This window comes from Ursus maritimus, unplaced genomic scaffold, assembly GCF_017311325.1.
Source record: "Ursus maritimus isolate PB19 unplaced genomic scaffold, ASM1731132v1 scaffold_13, whole genome shotgun sequence".
Taxonomy (NCBI): domain Eukaryota; kingdom Metazoa; phylum Chordata; class Mammalia; order Carnivora; family Ursidae; genus Ursus; species Ursus maritimus.
In genome coordinates this window covers 18,536,115-18,555,975 of record NW_024423675.1, presented here as the reverse complement: position 1 = coordinate 18,555,975, position 19,861 = coordinate 18,536,115, and the positions used below count along the sequence as shown (strand labels likewise).

The 19,861-nt window shown below is 37.7% G+C and overlaps 1 protein-coding gene across 3 annotated transcripts in view; it reads left to right on the top strand.

The window, feature by feature from the left end:
• PDSS2 (decaprenyl diphosphate synthase subunit 2) overlaps window positions 1-19,861 on the top strand; it is a 232,183-nt gene that overhangs the window by 124,602 nt on the left and 87,720 nt on the right. For all 3 annotated transcript variants that reach the window (XM_008704981.2, XM_008704982.2, XM_008704983.2), the window contains exon 3: window positions 15,659-15,857. In XM_008704981.2, the coding sequence (XP_008703203.1) occupies window positions 15,659-15,857 (199 nt within the window). The remainder of the gene's footprint in view (window positions 1-15,658; window positions 15,858-19,861) is intronic.

Sequence of the window (19,861 nt, the reverse complement as noted above, 5' to 3'; positions counted from 1 at the left end):
TGTTTTGGTTTTTTTTACAGTAAGGGTATGCTTTTATCTGACTTGTACGATGTATTTTTCTAAGTAGACCATTTCATAGTTGTGATGCTTTGAAAAGGTGAGTTTTAGGGGCACCTGGGTGGCTCAGTCCATTAATCATCTGCCTTCGGCTCAGGTCATGATCTCAAGGTCCTGGGACCGAGCCCCAGCCTGCTTCTCCCTCTGCTGCTCCCCCTGTGCTCTCTCACTCGCTCTCTCTCTCAAATAAATAAAATCCTTAAAAAAAAAAAGTGAGTTTTAATCTCACCTTTTAATCTTCCTGTATCACTTTTCTGTGAAACAGAAATTTGGATGGCACACTTATTTCACTTGAAATCAATAGTTGTGGATTTCCATCCCAGTGAACACATATTAAGTCTATATTCGAATTAAATAAAGTAATATAATTTAAAAGAACAAATAGAGATACCTTTTAATAACATCTAAATTATAACTCACAGACTTTTTCTTTTAAGGTTTTTTATTCATTTGAGAACGAGCGAGCAAGCAAGAGCATGAGCCGGGGGCGGGGGGCGGTCAGAGGGAGAGGGAGAAGCAGACTCCCCACTGAGCAGGGAGCCTGACAGGGGGCTTAATCCCAAGACCTGGGACTGAAATGTGAAATTTCAGCTCCTGACCTGAGCCAAAGGCAGATGTTTAACCCACTGAACCACCCAGACGCCCTGACTCACAGACTTTTTTATTACTTTGTATGTATGTATTACTCCTTTCCTTTCCTTGCAAGGCTGTGGCAGCCTTTGGAGCATTCTCTGTTGTTTCTGTGGTTGTAAACAGAAAACGCACTAAAAAAGAAATGTGAAGCTTAAGGGTTGCATAGGGCATAAGGTGTGAATATAAAATAATAGTTTTTTGTGCATAAACAAATGGTATACATTTGCCTTTCAAAGTAATTTGCTTGACAGTTGTATGTGGATACCATTTTCTGCATTGATCCTTTGAAATACTTTATAGTCAGCTTTTTAAAAACAAGCATTACTGGGACACCTGGGTGGCTCAGTTGGTTAAGTGTCGGCCTCTTGGTTTCAGCTCAGGTCATGGTCTCAGGGTTGTGAGATTGAGCTCCATGTTGACTCTGCACTCCACAGCTTGTCCCTCTCCCTTCCCCTCTGCTCCTTTCCTCACTGTCTTTCAAATAAATAAATAAAATCTTTTAAAAAACAAAATAACCATTACTTTGAGACACCTAATGGATCTGTCATTTATTTGGCTTTGAAGAACATATATATCGTGTGCATGTTATAATTACCACAGATTGTAATATTCTTTTCAGTAAAAGTATGTTGACATTTCTATTTTATGTTGTTGTTCTTTATAATTAATTTCTTTAAAAATTCCAAATACTCAAAAAATTAAAATGAAAATCAAGACAAGTAGCCTAAATAAAGAATGGCTCTAAATGAGCATAAGGTTTATTTTTTTAGGGTGATGGAAAAGTTTGAAATTATGTTGTATTGATGTTTGCACAATTTTGTAAATACTAAAATGCACTGAATTGTACTCTTAAAACAGGTGAATTTTATGATATGTAAATTATATATCAATAAAGCTGTTTGGGGGGAAAAAGATAAAATAGCCTTCAGTGACCCTATTAAGAATTTTTATAGCCATATCTGGAGTTTGAAAATAGTTTTATACATGATAACAAGAGTATTTTGTAGGATCTAATCATTTAAAAAGGTTTTTGGAAATGTCACTTGATTTTAAATATTCTTTTCATTTAACATTCAGATTGTATGTGTTTGCCTCTCCTGGATAATATTTTTTATAGAGACTTACTGACATTTCTTTCCCCTGTGGAAATCCATTTCCTCATCTATAAAACTGGGTTAATAACTAAACTTGGTGAAGATTAAATGAGATGCTACGTAAAAATTGTAATACCTGGGATGTAATAGGTTATGAACTGTGCATTGTCTGCATGCTGAGTACCAGCCGTGGCTTTCTTCTGTTGTGTATAGTGTAAACATACTGGGGAGCCACTCTACACATGAAAAGACCTGGTAAAATATTTTGGGGAACATTTAGGATTTGTTCTTAAGACTCTTGATACCTGGGTCGATCAGATAGCCGTGTAAGCAATCTAATTTAACACATACCCGTGTTCAGCCTATGCCTTGACACCATTTTTCATAGGAAACAGATCTTTGCCCCTTTCTGCTCCCCTCACATTGACATTTTCCAGCCTCAGACACATTTGGTGGTCTAAGGGAAGCCGACCAAGGCTCCTTTTCCAGTCCTTCACTGCCTTCTGTTACTTAGTTGGAGAGGTCTCTGCAGAATGACATTTCCCTCCTGCAGTGTTTCCTGTGCCCCATTGAACACGCAGCCTTCACATTTCTCCTAGCCCCTACTTGCTCTCCAAAGAAGAGAAAATGCAAACTTTAGCCTCTCGTGAAGCAATTCAGAGCTCACAGAGCCCTGGCAGTAGGCCATGGGCTCAGCGCTGAACTTCAGTAATGATTCAGATTCCCTTATTTGTAAGCAAGCGCCATGATTCACAGGTGAAAACCTGCTTGTCGTCTCCTGCCATCAGGTATCCTTCCTTTTGTCCCTCCCAAAAGTATGTATGCCAATTCCAGTTTACAAATATTGTTAGTTTTCTCCCATTCTAATTTAGCTCCGAAGCATTTTCTTGTGTATTCTCTGGATTGTCACTGGACTGTCACATGGCCCAGTTGGGTTGTGCCCGAAGCCGTTTTCATAGCTCCATGATGAACCTTCGAAGAAAGAGGTTTGTAAGAAAATGGAAACACCAGCGTGCTCTTTGTAATCAGTTCTTTAATCCTCCACCCGCCATCACATGGAGACAGTTGATAATTATCGGAACAGAGAACTGAAGTCCTGGACCAGCAGAGAGAAGGAGCGCTGTGGGTGGGCGAGTGACAGAATCCACACTTCACTGGGGAGGGAGACACATATTTTGGAAAACTTTGACACGGAATCAGATGTATTTGTATAACCTTTTCATGTAGAACTGTGCTGCAGTCAGAGAGGGGGTTTGGGTTTTCTTCATTAAAACCTTATTAAATGAAGAACTAGGACAGTCGTTTTGCTTCGGTAGATGGGGGTCAGGGAGGCGGGTCTGATCTCCTCAGGATATTAATGTCTGCCTTCAGCCAGGGGAAATGAGCCGTCGCTTGAGTTAGAGGCAGCTTTATGTGCTCATCACTAGGGATTCCCATATGTCCAGGGAGCTGCAACAGTAAAAAATGGCAGAGCTCAGTGGTAGAGTGCAGAGGGCTCTCATTGGAATTCATGTCAGGAAGCTCAGCTCAGTCTGCCCAGAGCAAGTCTGTTTAATGTTGATCAGCTGTCCATCTGATAAACCGAATTGATATGGGCATTCCCTCCAAGGGCTGCCCTGACAGTGACAGCCGCAGCACCCAGATGTCTTGTTAGGCTTCTTTGGTAGTCTCAAGTATTTTTAACCCCTTTTGTGATACCCAAACCAAAAAGTACTTTTCGAGACCTAGATAAGGATGCCTAGCTACGCTTTCCTTTTCCTTTTGCTTCTCTGGCAGAAAACAACCCAGCTTAAATTATTTTCAGAGACCAGATACTATTAGCTAGCTCCCCTTCTCCCACCTCATAATAAACATCTCGTTGACCTGTGGGATAGTTATGTGTTGACAGGCAAGTTTGTGTCTAGTTATTCAAAATGATTTTTTTTTAAATGTTCTTAAATACAGTCAGTTACCTGGCTTGGTTATGCTTTACTAGTTTCAGAGGTGTGTTAGTTGATCACTAAGTAGAACCTTATTCTGTTCGTGCATAAAGAGAAAAGGTATTACAGGTTTTGTTTTGGTTGGCTAATTTCTAGTAATAACTGTGGTGACTCCTTACTGCATCTCAACATCCTCTGCTTTCTCAAGTGACTGCCGCCTCTGAGGGCAGCTCACTTCTTTGTAGATCGTTGACAGGTATGGAGGGAACTAATCACAGAACACATCAATACTGAGCTTTCTTTAAAAAAAAAAAAAAAACCAACTGTGAGGAGATGGATATGTTAATTAGCTTGACCATAGTAATTATTTCAGTGTATGTATATTTATCAAAATATTATGTTATACACCTTAACTATGTATAATTTTTACTTCAAAATCTAAAATATACTAAGCTTTCTTTTTTGGAAATAAATCAGGAGACAGAAGTTTTCTGCAAAACTACCAGTAATTCAGAATTCATATGGGAGAACTTTGTTTTATTTTTATTTATTTTTATTTTTTCAAGCAAGATCCATTCCCAGCATGGAGCCTAACGCAGGCCTTGAACTCACGACCCCAAGATCAAGACCTAAGCTAAGATCAAGAGTCAGATGTTCAACCAACTGAGCCACCCAGGCACCCTGGGAGAACTTTGTTTTAAAGGTTTCTATTGAAATACTACTCGAGGATTTTTGTCGTTTTTCCCCCCTCGCTTCTACACCTTGTATTTTCATTTCATGGCAAGATTTTAACATAAATTCAGATATCAAATCTCCTTGAATGAGACCGGCCTCTTTTCTATGTACTCTCACTTACAATGTTGGGTGAGCTTTCCTAAAAGAGACACAGAGCCCTCAGTACTCTCAGGGATTGCTTAGTGTGTATGGTCAGAGCTGGAAATAAGACCTGGTTATTCTTTACAGCCCTTGAACCTCTGATTCAATCTCTATTTGGAGGTCATCATTACTATGGCCTACAGCTTTGGCATTTTGCTTTCAGTGGTTGTGATTTCTGGGTTCAGTAGCCTGTTTTTAATCAGATTTCTCATTTACAAATGTAGGAATGAAACATTTGTTTTGAATGCTGTGATCATGGCAAATTCAAAATTCAAATTTCTATCTTCACTTAGGTTATCAATATGAATAAGTGGCAGAATATGGCAGAATAAGAAAATCATTATGTTTTTGTAATTATGCAATGAATTGAATGAATTTCTTGGACCTTTGGGTCTGGCCCACTTACCAAAAATCAGTATTTGACAGTTATGATTAAAGGTTATCACCAAGAAAGATTCTTTTACCTGACATTAAAAGCATATACTTTTCTATTATAGTTCATATTCCTTGCTATTTTTGATATTTTAGCATTTTTAAAGTATTTTTTGAAAGATTTATTTATTTATTTTAGAGAGAGTGAATGAGCATGAGTGGGAGGGGCAGAGGGAGGGGGAGAGAGACTCTCACGTAAACTGTGCTAAGCACAGAGCCTGATAACAGGGCTCAAATCTCACAACCCCAAGATCATGACCTGAGTTGAAACCAAGAGTTGGATGTTTAACCAAATGCACCACACAGGCATCCCTAAAGTATATTTTAAGAACTCTTTTGCTCTCATCTGCTTTTCTCCACCCCACCCCACATTTGCCCTTATGGAGCTTTCTTTCTATGGGGCTGTGAAGAGGGAAACAAAACACGGACATGATAGCTAGCATGTCAGAGGACAATAAGTGCAGTGGAGGAAAAAAAAAGCAGGAAGTGAAGATAGGGATGTGTGGTGCGTCTGGGAGGGTTGCTGTTTTAAGTGGAATGGTCAGAGAAGGCATTCTGAGCAGGTATACTTTGCGGGAACCTGAAGGAAGCAAGTGACTAAGCTTTGTTAGATACATAGGGGAAGACTGGTACAGGCCGAGGAAAGGGCAAAGTCACTGTGGCAAGAACAGACTTGGCATGTTCAAGGAAAGCCAAGGAGATCTATCGTAGCTAGAGAAGAGTGGGCAAGGAAGACAGAGGGTAACAAATGAATCCAGAGAGGTAAGGGGGTAGAGGAAGTGGGGCAGATTGTGTTGGACCTTGGAGTCCATTGTCGGGACTTCGGCATCTACCCTGAGTGAGATGGGGAGCCACTGGCAGGTTTTGAGTGGAGGACCACAGAGTGATGGACTACATGTTTCTTCTTCCTGCTTGCTCATTTCTGATCTTTTCTGTTTTTGCAAAGCTAATGGACTAAAAATATTATCTCATTTTTATAATACTCTTTCCAAATTATTAGGTTGAGCATCATTTTATGTTTTTTTGCCATTTGTATTTCTTCTGAAATTACCTCTTTATATCCTTTCCTATTTTGCACTTGATTTATCGGTTTCTTATTAATTTCTTGTCCAGTAAGGTCCACACATATTTTGAATTCAATCTTTTGTCTGCTGTATGTGTTGGAAAATACTTTATTTCGAGTCTGTATTTGCCTGAGTCTTTTGTGTGTGTATGTGTGTTTTATTTCACTAATAAACATTTTTGTACATTTTAACTACTCAGATTTATCCATTATTTTTCTTATGGCTTCCTGACTTCCCATTTTATTTTACAAGGCTTTCTCCCCCCAGGATCATAAGAATGTTTTCCTAAATTCATAGTTTTTCACATTTAGGTCTTTAATCTATCTAAATATATTTTTATCTATGGTGCAAGGTGGGGATCTAACTTTATTTTATTTTTTTCCCTGAACTGACAGCCATTTGCTCTAACATCTTCTGTAGGAATAATCCGTCTTTTCCCTAACAATTTGAAATGTTATCTTTAGCATAATTAGTTTTCCAAATATATTTGGATCTCTTTCTGGATTCCATTCCACTAATCTATTAGTTTTTTCTCATGATATTACTGTACTTTTTGAAGTTGCAATAACTTAATTATATGTTTTAAAATCTAGAATGATAGGCCTTTTCTTTTCCAAAAGTTTCTTTGAAATTTTCCAAATGTATTCTCACATCATAAAAGTTAGTTTTCCAGTTAAAAAAAAAAATCTCATGATTTTAAATAAACAACTCTTGCCTACCAGTTTAATACTTCCAGAAAACCCTCAATTTTGTACATTTTGTGTTTGGGATTTTGCTTTGTTTTTCTTTAATATGCAAAGAGCCTGGGTTTTAGAATCAGAGAGCCCCAAGCTTGTGGCTCTGTAGTTCACTAGTTATGTGAACTTGAGCAAGTCAGTTAGCCTGCCAGCCCAACTCCCTTCTGTACGGTAGAGATAATAATGCTTACCTCAGAAGCTGTTGTGAGTTTAGCATTATTTTATTTTTTATCCTGTTAATTGAATTATTGTTATGCTTGCAAAATTATTTTACACAAAGGACTCAGCATACAGTAATTAACTGACTCAAAGTAATTAATAATTAATTTAGTAATTAATTTCTGATCTTTTTCATTTTTAGTAATAAATAATTTAGGAAGTGGGAACCATAATCGCTCTTAGGCATTTAAAAAAATAGGGTATTTGAAGTATTTTCAGATGAAATGACATGGTATCTGGCATTTACTTTAAAATAGTCTGCAAGAAGAGTGAAAGGTGCAACTGAAACAAGATTGGGTCCACAGAGGTTCTTCATGCCAGATTTTCCACTTTGGTATATTTGAAAATTCCCAAAATAAAAAGGTTTTTAAATAAATGCATCTTTAAAAACTGTTAAAAATAACAGTGTAAACTTCTGTTATTTCTAAATGGAATATTATTTATTAGTTGTATTATTTTCTGTACTTTTCTGTGCTTTTTTTTAAACCTCTCAAAAAGAAGGAAAGCAAGGAGGGAAGGAGGAAGAAAAAGGAGAAAGATAGAGTAAGAAAGAAAGAGAAAGAAGACTCCATTGTCTTTTATCTCCCTTGCCTGTGTAGTGAAACACAATTGACCCTTCTATTGTTTTAATGCCAACTTAAACGTGTAAAACATTTGAAGAGATTTCAAGTTAATATAAAGAACATTTCTAATAATTAAAACTATTTATCAGCAGAGCTGGCTCCTGTAAGGTAGTTATCACTCATCCCTGGATGGGGCTAATTGAGGTTAATTGACCTCTGGGGTCACTTTGAACTCTGATTCTATGAACCTGACTTTGTAGTTTATATCATCCTTCCCTTTTGAAACTAAAAATTTTAATAATCCACTATACCTTTATAAAATTGACTGCTAATTAGAGTTATTCATTTAACAAATATTTGTAGGCAGCCTAGAGAAATAGGATAGTATAATTTACAGTGTAGTCAGGGAGAGGGATAGTAGGAAGATAGATGGCTAAAGAAATAATTACAGGATAGTACAATAAATAACAGCTCTATTTAAAGACTTTTGAGCACAGAAGGGGTTAACTTCGGGAAAGTAAGGGAAGACTTGGACCGAGTCCTAAAAATTCTTTATACAAAAATATATTTATCGGGGCGCCTGGGTGGCACAGCAGTTAAGCGTCTGCCTTTGGCTCAGGGCGTGATCCCGGCGTTATGGGATCGAGCCCCACATCAGGCTCCTCTGCTATGAGCCTGCTTCTTCCTCTCCCACTCCCCTGCTTGTGTTCCCTCTCTTGCTGACCGTCTCTCTCTCTGTCAAATAAATAAATAAAATCTTTAAAAATATATATATATATATATTTATCACTCACCCTATAGCACCAAAAGTTGTATGGCAAAAAAAAAAAAAAAGTTGCATGGCACATCCATACAGTAGACCTCTGTAGAAATGTTAAGTAGAACAGGGAGATTCTTTCTTTGTAAATGATGTGGAACTATCTCCAAGAGATAATTTTTTTTTCAATTTTTAAAAAATGTTTAATGTTTACACTCAGTGTGGGGCTCGAACTCACAGCCCTAAGATCAAGAGTCACACGTTCCACCAACCAAGCCAGCAGGTGCCCTTCTAAGAAATACTATTAAGTAAATAAAACCAGAGTGCAGAAATATGAACATAAAATATCTTTGCCATTTTTTCTGGTGTTAATTTTTATTAACTGTATCTTTTAGGACTTTTTTGGCTGCATATAATAGGACTCTAATAACAGTAGCTTAAAAGAGTGCCGTGTTTATCTCAGCTAACAAGAAGTCTAGAGGTGGGCACATCAAAGCTGGTATATCCTCGAAGTAGTCAGTCATTAGGGGCCCAAGCTTTTCTGTTCTTCCTGCTCTACCATCCTTAAGTTGGAGGCCCCCTTTAGGATCCCTAAGTCTTTTCTGGGCCATCTTCTAGGCAGGAGGGTTGGTGGGCCATCTTCCAGACAGGAAGAAAGGGTAAGCCCAAATTGCCAAAGGTGCGTACCAACTCAGTCTGTCCCCTCACATCAGGAACTCAGGAGATTTCTCAGAAACTCCGCCTAGTAGATTTCTGCTTACATTCTTTGGCCAGACTGTGCTACAAGATCGCTACTAGCCTCAGGGGATCTTGGAGAGGTATTTTTAAGTGAGTACATTGTCACTCCATGTATAATTAAAGATACATTGGTAGTGAGGAACATAAGAACGGATAGGTATCTAGTGATGTCTGCCATCCTTACGTCTAAAACTCAGGATGCTAAAAAAATTTGAAGAAATGTTGGGGGAAATATGGATCAGAACAGATGAAGTTGTTTAATGTAACTGAAAGAAAGTGATTTGGTGAAAATTTTTGTAGAAACATTGATTAATCCTCAGTTTCATTCAATGTGGTAATTGCTTCCCTACTCTTGATTATTTAACATAACTGGTATTCATTTGTGACTCTTTTCCAATCAAGATTTAGCGTGAAAAATACCCAAGAGTACTAAAATATATGTACATAAAATGGCATGAAGACTTTTATTTAAGATAATTTTTAAAATCCAGTACATTGAAAGTTTACTAGATTGCTTTGGTTGGCTAAAACAGGAATAAGATAATGAGAAGAAAAATTTCCCAGATTCTTTCATACTGTCACTGCTTCTCTGCTATACACTAAATTATACTCTTGCATAATGTGATCTAGAGTTTGTTTATCTGATGATAAAATCGTAGAAATTGAGAGCGCAGTACCAGATAGTGGAATTGCAGGACAGATTTCAAAGATGACAAATCATTTCATTTCTATTTTCTATAGAAAAGTAGTGTTAATAGCAATATTTTTGTCTCTTTGTAACTGTTAACTGCCAGTCTAGGTAATTTTTTTTCTTAATCTCTGAATCTGGGGCACTTGGGTGGCTGGCTCAGTTAAGTGACTACCTTTGGCTCAGGTCGTGATCCCAGGGTCCTGGGATGGAGCCACTGCATCGGGCTCCTTGCTCAGTGGGGAATCTGCTTCTCCCTCTCCCTTCGCCTACTGCTCCCCCTCCTTGTGCTCTCTGCCTGTCAAATAAATTAATAAAATCTTTTAATCAATCAGTCAATCCCTGAATCATAGGATTTGGGAACTGGAAGGAATTGTTTCTCTTTCAGTGATGAGAAGACTGCTGGCCTAAGAGTTTAAGGGATTTGCCCCTGAACTCTGTGATGGTATAGGCAGAAGTAGAACTGTTATCCAGATTCCTGACTGGGCTCAATCACTTGATTTGGTTCTGATCAAATGATTGGGAAACAACTTGATTACTTTTCCCAGTTATTATGACCAAAAAAGTCAAATCTATTCATAATATATTCTCTCCTAGAAAATTCTGTTCTGGGGCACCTGGGTGGCTCAGTCGGTTAAATCTCTGCTTTTGGCTTAGGTCATGATCCCAGGGTCCTGGGATCGAGCCCCGCATTGGGCTCCCTGCTCGGCGGGGAGGCTGCTTCTCGCTCTCCCTCTGCTGCTCCCCTGCTTGTTCTCTCTCTCTTTCTCTGTCAAATAAATAAATAAAATCTTTAAAAAAAAATTCCCTTCTATAGTACTTAGAACTAAGGATGAAAATTGGACAAGTTTTGGTGGGCATATACCAGTGTTGGTAACATTGATAACTTTGGCCTTTTTTCCCTCCTCATTTACTGTTCATTATGTAAATAAGCATTTTAAATTATCATTGGTCATTATGACAAGGTGGCTCTGAGTTCCAGCTTTGTCCTTTACAAACTGAATGTTCTTGATCAAGTATTTAACCTCCCCAGACCTGCTGTAATTGGAATCACAAGTAGATAATATAAATGAAAGTTCTTTGTAAATAGTGGGTACTGTACAAATTATGGCTTTTCACTTTACTATTCTAATTGTTTTTGTTGATTCTGACCATGTGGCATTTAAAGATTGCTATTTATTTAATGAATGCTGTTTTATGATTATAGATGTCTTTCTTAAAAGCTCGAAATTATTTAGTTTCAGCCTCAGAGTAATTCAGAACACCTACAACTTCTTGCATGCCTGGTTATTATGTTCTTTCATAAGCTGACTGAATGAAACGTCTGTCCAGTGCTTAACCCTTCCTGAGTTATACACTTGGTGATAGTCTCATTGTGTGATTTTTGTGAAATTTGACGATACGGATCTTTGCAGTGATTGGTATTATAAATTAGAGAACAGGATACTAGCAAAATGTTTTTATTCCTTTCTTTTAGTTACTTTTTTAAAGGATAAGTTTAAATGTTAGTTAGCTCCTTTTGTTAGTTTTTAAATGTTTTCTAAAACTTCTCAGTAGTCTTCTAAGCCTTTATCGTTGGCAATTTTATCTGGGATGTAGTGAGGTTTTCATCTAAACCATGAATTTACTCTTTATTTAGAAGCTGTTTTAACTCGCTGGTTCATGTTCTCCTACTCCCCCAGTTTGTAATCAAGCACCGTATGTCCACTGGGTCATTTCTACATGTTCTTTTACTTTTTTTTAACAAAAGAAATTAAAAATGTGATTTTTTTCTTGTATAGATGCCAAGTTGTTTGGCTCCTTAATCTTATATAATTGTACCTTTATGTAATCATTGTGTCATAGTTGTTTAAACTAGTACCATATTTTTCTTGAGAGAAAAATTTTTATTTTCTTTTAGTTTTTTAAAGGTTACTTTTAAATGTTAGCTCCTTTTGTTTGTTTTTAAATGTTTTCTCTTATCTTCTCAGTAGTCTTTCATTTAGGATTAAAAAGTCTCATATTTGTTATTTGATTATTTTACATTTATTTGTCTCCATGTTTATGGTTGTCTAGGTCAAATGCTTAAATTTGACCTTTAGGTCAAGTCCTTTTGTTACATTTCCCTTGGGCCTTTGTAGTAGCTTCTTCCCTCACTGATCTCTCTACTTTCACTATCTACTTTTTCAAATTTTCCTGTATATCACCTTCAGAATATTTTTCCTCAATCATTTAAAAATACCATCCCTCCTTCTCAAAAACACTGCCTGCGTAACAATATACAGACCCTTTGACATGCTGTAATCTAGCTCCAGATCCCTACTTCTCACTTACCCACACAAACCCTACCCTTTGACCAAACTGACCTCGTCACCCGTTGGTCACGTTTTCTCCTCTTGCCTTCACCCAGCCTTGATTCCTGTTCTTCCTTATTCTGGGGTTCCTAATCCCTACTGTTCCACTGTTGTGTCTGCCCTTTCTCTCCAGCTTTAGAAATCATACCTGATTTCTGCCCAGCACAACTTTACCTTCTTCAGAGAAAATTTTAAAATCTTGCAACTTTCAGTCTAGGAAGCAGCCTTAAGTATAGTGGAAATACGTTGGATTTTGAAGTCTCTATCCATTATCTGTTGTATAACAAATTGCCCCAAAACTTGGTGGCTTTAAACAGTAAACATTGTATTTTTCATCATTCTGTGGATTGACTGGACTGATCCTCTGCTAGTTTCTCCTGGGTTTATGTATGCGGCTGCATTTACCTGCTAGGTCAGCTGGAGGGTGAGTATGGTTAGGAAAGCTGGCCTTTCTTCTCTCCACGTTGTCTTTCATTCTCAAGGAGGCTAGCCTAGGTTTCTTCACATGTAGTCTCTGGGCAGCATTCCAAGAGGGTAAGCCCCAGTGCAAAAACACTTACCAAGCTTGTTTGTCCCACATTTGCTGATATCCTACTGGCCAAGCAAGTCATATAATCAACTCAGAGTTAATCAAGGAGGAGACGTGACATGGATATTAGGAGGTATGATTCGTCAGTGGCCATTGGTATAACCGTCTGCCACAGTCTACCCTCAGGTCCCCACGATTCACATTCTTTTCTTATGCAAAATATAATTGCCACCTCCCAAGACCCCCAAAGTCTCATGTATTTCATGGCGTCAAGCTCAGGGTTCACGATCTCATAATTTTTGTTAGGTCCAGATGTGGATGTGGCCCCAGAGGTGCCCCTCCTCTTAATCCAGAGAACGAAAAGGATGCGTTATCTACCCCCTACCACCACTACATACCTAGCATAAGATGGTGAGTCGGGAACAAGAGAACCACAATTGTCACTCCATTAAAAAGAGGGAGGAATGGGAAGCACATCATAATCAGTGGCCCATAGTAATTCTGAAATCCAGCTGGGCACACTGTGTCAGGACCTCCTACTCTAGAAGCAAAGAATATTTCTTGACTAGGGCCCAGTCTGTTTCCTGGGAGAGGTTCCCTATTCCACTGTTGTCCAGAATCCTTTGCCCTTGGTACTATTTTCCCTGAACATTTTCAATAAGAAACGATTCAGAGATAGCTACACGTGCGGTGAGCATAGCATAACAGAGACTTACCCAATCACTGTGTTATACACCCGAAACTATAACACTGTGTTTCAACTATACTTCAATTTAAAAAGAAGAAGAATTGATTCCTATTTATAGCAGAGTAACGGTCTCAGCCTGATTTCTTGTCCATAGAAAGTTGGTTTAGAAGCTCCTTTTTTTTCTTTTTCTGTTTTTCCTTTTGAACTGTCTCTTATCATTAGTTGAAGCTCATGCAACTTCCTTAGAAGCTTTTTGGGATTTCTGTGACTGTCACTAGTGTTCAGTTCATGCCCTAAAAGCTACATCCATGGTTCTTTTTTGAGATGGACATCTCTACTTTAGGTGTAGTGTAAGGCTGCTGTGGGGGACAGTACCCTTAGAGTTCTTAGAAGGCCTTTTGTCTAGCTAATGGGTCTGTTGGGCATCACCTTAAATTTTTTAGGTCTTTAGAAAAGGTCTTATTGTCACAGTTTTGATGTGATCTTTTTCCTCATACCATTTCTTTCTTTGACAGGCTTTTTTTCTGGAGAGACTGGAGATGTGAATGTTTTATTTTCAACCTAGCAAGTCTTTTCTCCATTATTGTTCCTCTAAATTGTGCTTCCAAACTAACAATTCTCTCTTCAGCTCATCTGTCTTGTACCCTGTCATACACAGCTACAGTAGTCCAGAAGACATTTCATCATTCTGCCTGAGAATCAGTCCCCTTATCCAGATACATAATTTCATTATATATTTTCTATCTTTCAAGTTACCATAGGCAACAGTTTTGCCAGTTGTTTCACTACCTTCTAACAGTATGTCCCTTCTCAATCTCCAGTACCAATTTTTTCACACCTTTCCAGGTGCCACTAAGAATTTGCCATTTCTTCAACTTTCCCATTCGGCCCCCATCATTCAGACTCAAAGCCGTTGACATATATTCTAGGCTTTAGTTGAGCAGCACACTACACCCAGATATACAAGTTTCCATATCAGGTATCTATTGCTACATAGCAAGATACCCTATATTTAGTAACCTGAAACAGTCACTTTATTTCTTCTCATTCTGTGGATTGACCAGATGGTTCTTCTGCCTGGGGTCACTCACGTGATTTCTTTGGGCAAGTCTTAATACATACGCATTTTTTAGGCTTTGCTTGTGTCACATTTGCTAAGGTCCTTTTGGCCAAAGTCAGTCACATGGCTAAGCCCAGAGTTAGTGTGGAGGGGACAACACAGGAGCATGGAAACCAAGTGGTGTGATTCACATGAAATTCCAGCTCTATGTTACTGTGTGCTTTCGGGAAAGTCATTTAACGGTGTGCAATGATTTTCTCACCTATAAAAAGGAGTTAGTAATACCTATCATAGGGTGGTTATGAAATTTAAATATTTTAATAATTGTTTGGGTTTTTATGATTTTAAAATAATGCTTTTGTCATTGTAGAAAAGGTACAAACTATAGAAAAGTATAAGAAAAGAAACATTTCGGGGCACCTGGGTGGCTCAGTTGGTTAAGCATCTGCCTTCGGCTGAGGCCATGATCATGGGGTCCTGGGATCCCGGGGTCCCGGGGTCCCGGGATGGAGCCCCATGTTAGGCTTCCTACTCAACAGGGAGCCTGCTTCTCCCTCTCCCTCTGCCCCCTCCCCCGCTTGTGCTCTCTCTCAAATAAGGATATACAATCTTAAAAAAAAAAAAAAAAAGGAAAGAAAAGAACCATTACTTGACGTCCCATCTGATACAGTACTGTGCTATAAACTTTTCCAGGGCCTTCTCTGTTTTATTTACTACTGTCGGTATATATATTGGTTTTTATTCTGAAATGTAAGGTCTTTGAAGAAAGAGACTGCATTTTATTCATCTCTGTAAATCCCATAGCTTTGCATTAGGATTAAAAAAGATAACATATGAAAGTGTTTAACTTAATGCCTGACGCAGGTTATGGTCCTCCTTAAACTGGAGTTTCATTAGGTACTAGTAAGGAATTTCAGAAACCCTAAAATTACAGAGGTGGGAAAGGTATACTGATAACAGAGTATCTAAGTGGAACCATAGAGGGTGGCCCCACTGGCAGCTTCTCTTCGAGGAATCCTAGTTATTCCTGTGGGAGGGAGGGTGAGGAATATTCTAGGGATGGAACATGTCAAGATCTGCTTGTAGATCCCAAACTGCTCAGTGGAGAGGCCTCTATTAAAAGCTTCATTTAAAAGGAATAATCTTTTTTAAAATAGAGAGAGAGAGGGAGACTACTCACTGAAATATTTTACTGCTGAAAAACTGAAGTCTGACATTAGTAATATGGTGGCATTCTTGATACTCAGACAAGTCTTACCTTCATGTTTCAGTCAAAGAAGTTTGGCAGAGATCACAGAACTTATCCATACTGCTCTCCTCGTACATCGTGGGATAGTAAATTTAAATGAATTGCAGTCTTCTGATGGACCACTGAAAGACATGCAATTTGGAAATAAAATAGCTATCCTGAGTGGAGACTTTCTTCTAGCAAATGCGTGCAACGGACTAGCTCTGCTACAGAACACCAAGGTACTACCGGGCAGGTTGCTCGTGTCTGGATGGCTTGTTAGGCGGCTGTGCTGGAGCTCGGGAGGTCTGTGCACCCTGCTGCCCCAGCTCCCCACATGTAGACGCTCAGTAAAATTGTGATGGCGATGGTGGCAGTGTTGCCACCAGTAAAACCGGTAAATGCAGCAGAGAGTTTTAAAATTGATATATGGGGGTTTTTTTCCAGGTATAAGTATTTGTTAATTATAGAGCGCTGTTAAATATTTAACACAAAGAAGATATCTAAACAGATATTATCTATATTACCTCACTCTCCAGAGGTAATCAGTGTTAGTTAATATTGTGATGTGTTTACTTTCAAGCTTTTTGTTTACTTACTCCTAACTTTATATATGTGAATTTTTTATAATATAGGTGAGAACTTACATGTATAAGGTTTTTTTAAATCCTGCCTATTTTTTCCTACTTCATATTGTGATGTGGGTATTTTCCCATGTTATTAACATTTTTCACAAACTTGTTAATGGTTGCGTAATATTCAGTTATTTAGATGTGATATCATTTATTTAACAAATGTCTCATTTTGGGAACTTAAGTTGCTTCTAATTTTTTATTGTCATAAATAGATCTGTAGTAAACTTCTTTACACAGCAGTATCCCTCATTCCAGATTATTTTATTCAGATAAATACCTAAGAGTGGCTCAAAGGGTTTAAACATTTTTAGCATTCTTGATACATATTGCCAAGCTGCTTTCTAGAAAGATTGTAGAGATATTCCTTATATATGATTTCAAATTAGGTTTAGTTATAAAGTAACAGTGGCCGAAACAAGATTCTCTCCCCTGTGAAAACATCCAGGACTAGGCAGTCTGGTTTAGGGTTGATTCTAGAAAGTCAGCCAAGGCATTTTCTGTCTTACTGCTCTGCCATCCCTATCTTACTACTTTATTTTTGGCCCCAAATAGCTAACATCATGTTCTCACTCCAGTTAATAGGAAGGGAGGAGGAGAGAGACAGAGAAAGGCAGATCTCCTTCACCTGAAGGTCAAGTGAGGGTACATCCTAGTTGCTAAGGATAGTCTCAGTGTGAGTCTCCTGTCCCAGAATCCCATCTGACTTAACATTTGTCCTGGATTTTTTTTCACAGAGAATGATTACTAATAATTACATTAGGATGAGCCAGGATGGGTTTCATAGATGTCTACTTTGTACTTCCACCCTCTGCCTCAGTTTTTGTCTAGGGTAGGCTAATAGAATGGGAGACCCATGTACAGTGGAGAGTGTTCCCATGTTAAGGTGGCATTAAATCTGGAGGACAACCAGCAATAAGGAATCTCTTTTCCCAGCCCTTTCAGATGCCTCCCAGTCAAGGACAGAACGCGGCGCAGTTGCTGATAGAACAAAGGGCACTGAATGTCTAGGTTAACCGTTAACTTCTTCGTGTATCAGGTGTAGAAGTATTTGACATTGCTGCCGTGGCTGGCCACTTGATGTATCACCCAATTGTACTGTGGCCTGTGCATGGCCTTCAAGAGTCACCAAGCCACCAGGTACCAGTCCCAAAGCGCAGTGGGAAACATAGTAAGGTGGAAGTGGGGGCATTGGTGAAGTATATGTGGGAAATCAAAGCTGATGGGAGAGAGTAGAGAGTAGACTTAGCACACTCGCTTGTGTAATGTAAACCTGTAACTGTTTTATTGTTTGGCAAAACTTTGTTTTTGCAATAAACCCCTTTGGCAGCAATAAGCTAAAAACTATATATTTCATTTTTTAAAGTACTGAGGAAGGTTGATAAAGAATGTGTAATTGGCACAAAATGTTGACATTTACTATCCACTGCAGAGGCCAATTCTGGTATTACTGACCACATGAAAACAGAAAGCATCAAATCTGCTGAAAAAGTGAAGCCTAATTTTAGACAAATGTCTATTTTTCTAGATTAATTTCACTCATTTTCGACTACAGGTTTTTTATGTGCACATAGGAGAAGGTAAGCAATAACTTTGTATTTGTTGGCCCCTTTGGCAGAAGAAAAACTTTGCAAACGGTTAAATAATTCCAGTTTTAGTTGAGTGTCAGCTGGCACTTTACTTAAATTATTTTAGTTAATTCAAAAAAATGTTTTATTTTTTCCATCCATTCATGAGATGAAGGTAAAGCTTGTCGAAGTATATTCTATCAAAGGTAAAGCCATTATGAGTGAGTTTGGAAATTCAGTTTAAAGTACGACATGGAAGGGGCCCCTGGCTGGCTCAGTCAGTAGAGCATCCGACTCTTGATCTCAGGGTTGTGAGTTCAAGCCCCATGCTGGATGTAGCAATCACTTCAATAAATAAAGTACTACATGGGAGATAAAATTATTAGTTTATAATAATAATACAAATACACATTTTGGTGAGGCACACACAGTGTTGTGGTAAAAACAATGTTCTTACTACATTGCGAAACCTATGGAGTAGTTAGAATTCATTGTGGTGTACCCATAATTCATAATCGCATCCAAACAAGTGTAACATTCTATTAATTGAAATAGAAGGTATTGTTATGAAAATTTACAAGATTCTTTAATGTTCAAGTCTTCAAACTATAAGATTTTGAGGATTTTGGTGTTGAGTACAAAAACGCAGTTCAGCACCGCGGTATGTACCTTCTGTCCTTGTTGCCTATCATTAATCAGATTTCAAAATCTTCATACCCAACAATGGTATTGAACTTTGTTATAAATGAGTCATAAAATTTTAGTGACATCTTGCTCAAAATCCATTCGAAATCTTAAGTCAAGTGATCAACAAGTAGAACACCAAATGAAACTTTTCGGGAATTACAATGAAAACAATTAATGAAAATGCCATTGGAATTTTTCCTTGTAAAAGCAAGGGAGGAACAGAACAAAATAAATAGTAAGATCTCAAATGCTACCCAAGATTAAAATTTACAATTCTATAATTGCGATTTGGAATATCCCACCTTGCAAGAAGAATCTTTTGGTAGTGCTGCTATTTTGAATAAATTACACACACACATGAATAAAGTGAAATTGAGAAGGCCTAGATTTTGCAGCATCTAATTTTAGTAAAACATTCAAAAGAATCATAGAGGCAATTTATTTGACAAGCTTTGTCTTATAAAAATATTTGTCAAAGAAAGGTACTCTGAAGGAAGCAAAAAGACAGTACATTGAAAATATTTGGGCTGGAGTAGTTACACTTTACAATATTTAAAACATTAGAATTGAGTTTCTTTTCCATTTAGCAGAATTGCTCAGAGCTTACCAGGTAACTCAGAATCTGTAGAATGAGCATTTTCTCAATTAAAAATATTATGGTCTACCAATAAGAATCAATTGAAGGTATCAGTAATTTCAAATTAGTCATAGGATGTACCTGTGAAGAATATTGCTGGCAGTTTTATTCTTAAATGCCATATTTTTAAAAGCACACTCTTTGGAAAGGGTGCCTGGCTGGCTCAGTTGGTAGAGCGTGTGACTATTGATCTGTGGCTTGTGGGTTGAAGCCCCATGTTGGGTGTAGAGATTATTTAAAATCTTTTTTAAAAAATGAAATAAAAGCACGTTCTTCAGAAAAAATGCCAATTACACAATATTTGGAACAGATATGGCTAAGAAATGAGTTAAAGTATGTAAATATACACCAAGAATAATTATTCTGGCTATTTTTTAATATTCAGGTAATCAATATAAAGTTATTTTTTGTCTTAATGTACATGGATATATGTTTTTTTTTTCTTTTTCAATTTCATTTGTGGAGATCGTTTTTGAGTAGAACTTGTTAACAAGTCCACCAACATAATAAAGTCAATTGTTAATAAATACATGTTTCAAAAAGTACAAAATTTCAGTTTTTTTTAAGCACTCTCTTCTACTCCCAAGCGTCCCAGTTTAGATGATAAATTGTATAGTATCACCACTTTAAAGACGTTTCTCAGAAGTTACTTAAGATGATTCTGCTTACCTACTGGCCAGAATTTAATTATATGGCCACACCTACTTATAAGGGAGACTAGG